Below are 2,365 nucleotides of genomic sequence, written 5' to 3'. Positions count from 1 at the left end.
GTACTGCTACTAGGCCAATCAGATCTTATTAGTCCTATCCAACGGCCACTTTACTTTACCATACCAATCAGCAGATGGCATTCAAAACGCCGCACGAGCTCCCGTTCCATTTTATCGGCCCCGGCGAGAGAAAAGGGGCATCCAAGAAAAGCCTCCCCTGTGTCCTGAGAGAGACGCTAGCTTTTCCAGCGAGACCGCTTTTCCGGCGTAGCAGCCGTAAGATCTCGGCAAGGCCGGGCGACCTCCACAAGTAGCTAGCTGCCGCTGCTGCGGCCCAGCGTCGTAAATTCAGGCATGGCATGTGGCAGCTTTTTAGAAACTTGACCAGTGCCCCTCCGCAAACAAACAAGCAAACCACACACACCAACCTTTCAACTGCATCATCAACGGTGAACATTTTGAAGAGGGAAAAGAAGAAAAGAACCAGTGCAAATGGCTCATGCCTTGCATATGCCACTAGCCTTGCAGTACAGTTCACAGGATAAATCTTTCTTAACTTCTAGTACCAGTAAGCAGGAGTAACATTTAACTTCTACTACTAGCAGTAAGCAGTAGTAATAACATTTACCAATCATTTACTAGGGTCATCGAACAAACTTCAGATTCAGACTTAATCTCCTCCAGCATAGCTTAGCAAAGAGAAAGTAAGTACGCAACACAGCATAATGCGCCACTAGAGGTGTTTGGTTTGGAAATGCTGAAAACTTGCAACTCCAATTCATCACACACGGTACTGTATCAGACACCAGTTACACTAAATCATGTAGCAGTAGTAGTAAAGACTACACAGAGAACCCATTTCTTATCTCGGTTTCGGTACCCGCTACGAAATTAAAATCTAGCAGTACTACTGAGTAATACCAGTCATCGGTGGATTGGAACCTTTTTGAATCTGGATCAGACGGCCGGCGGGGAGCAGTCCGGGCACCGGACGAGGCCGTTCTCGTTGCAGCCGGCGCAGGTGCGGAACCCGCCGCCGCCCTTGAGGCTGTACCGCTTGTGGCTCCCGTCGCAGCTGCCGCACAGCACGTAGCGCTCGCCGCCGCACCGCGCGCAGGCGGCGAGGGGCGCGGCGCCGGCCACGACGCGCCGCAGCTCGCCCGACTCGTGCAGGCGGCGGAGCTCCTCGGCGCCGCCGAGGTGGCGGCCGCCGACGAAGACCTGCGGGAGCGTGATCCGGCGCGCGCGCGGGAGCAGCGCCGTGAGCTCCTCGAGGTAGCGCGCGTCCATGGCGAGGTCGCGCTCGTCGACGGAGGCGCGGAGCCCGCGCAGGATGGCGCGCGCGGCGCGGCAGTCCTCGTAGGTGCCCCGGACGACGTGGAGGGAGGTGTAGTAGAGCACGACGCGGCGGTCGGCCTCGGCGGCGGGCGGCGGCGCCTGCAGGGTGCGGAGCGCGCGAAGGGCCGAGGCGGCGACGCGGACGCGGTGGAAGACGCGCGCGGCGGAGGGGGAGCACGGGGGCTGCGGCGGGGACGGGGAGGGCGCGGCGTGGTCGGAGCGGAGGAGGGCCTGGAGGTCCTTGAGGGAGGGCGAGTTGAAGGAGAGGCGCGGCGAGGCGGCGACGAGCGCCGTGGAGGAGCAGGTGGAGGCGGAGGAGGCGGAGGTGGGGGAGGAGGAGCGCGTCTTGACCCAGGGCAGCCACATGGGAGGAGGCGGGTGAGGGAGGCCGGAGATGGGGAAGAGAGAGACGAGATGCCGAGACGGAGACTCGTTTGGTTTTCAGTTTGGGAGCGGGGCGGGGGGAAGGGAGGCGTGTGGCCCTAGCTGGGGTAGCTTCGTTTCGTTTCGTTTTGGTTTCACACTTTTTCGGTTGCGAGGTTTGGAATTTGAAGGAGGGGTACTTGTTTTTTCCGTTTTAGCCCTTGGAAGTTGTGAGGTTTTTTATGGACATCGCTCGTGCATGAATTTTTATTGATGCTTAGGTAAAATACTCCTGGATTATTACTCTAGTCAATCACCACACCAATCTATTATCAGCTTTGTCTTTTTCTGAATTATTTCTTTGTGATGTACTCCCTCTGTAAACTAATATAAGAGTGTTTAGATAACTAAAATAGTAGTAATCTAAACGCTCTTATATTAGTTTACGGAGGGAGTAATAACTTATGTTCTATGTGAGTCTGAATAGGGCAATTGTAGCTCATTATAGACTTGAGCCCGGGTGATCTATCAATGTCCGGAATGAAGACAACAACGAAACTAAGCCAAGGTATGAAGAACCATCAGGGTGAGGATGAAATGCCATAAGAACCCAAAGCTAGATGCTTCTCCTCGAAATGTGTTGAGACGCATCAGTTGTTTAACTGACAGATTATTGGTGCAATACATCACCCTTGGAGTAACGGCTATGACCAAAGCTAACAAT

The 2,365-nt window shown here is 54.9% G+C and overlaps 1 protein-coding gene across 1 annotated transcript; it reads right to left on the bottom strand.

Moving 5' to 3' along the window:
- Nucleotides 1-519: 519 nt before the first annotated feature.
- LOC119269462 (uncharacterized protein At5g39865-like) lies at nucleotides 520-1,879 on the bottom strand. Its single transcript, XM_037551294.1, has one exon. The coding sequence runs from the start codon at nucleotides 1,642-1,644 to the stop codon at nucleotides 898-900; it is 747 nt and encodes a 248-aa protein (XP_037407191.1). The 5' UTR covers nucleotides 1,645-1,879; the 3' UTR covers nucleotides 520-897.
- Between the last annotated feature and the right edge of the window lie 486 nt (nucleotides 1,880-2,365).

The sequence above is a fragment of the Triticum dicoccoides genome, chromosome 3A (genome assembly GCF_002162155.2).
Source record: "Triticum dicoccoides isolate Atlit2015 ecotype Zavitan chromosome 3A, WEW_v2.0, whole genome shotgun sequence".
NCBI classification, from domain to species: domain Eukaryota; kingdom Viridiplantae; phylum Streptophyta; class Magnoliopsida; order Poales; family Poaceae; genus Triticum; species Triticum dicoccoides.
This window is presented reverse-complemented; position numbering and strand designations above follow the sequence as displayed.

Bases quoted from the DNA above. Each gene is read 5' to 3' on its own strand.
- LOC119269462 (XM_037551294.1), bottom strand. From the start codon at position 1,644: ATGTGGCTGCCCTGGGTCAAGACGCGCTCCTCCTCCCCCACCTCCGCC.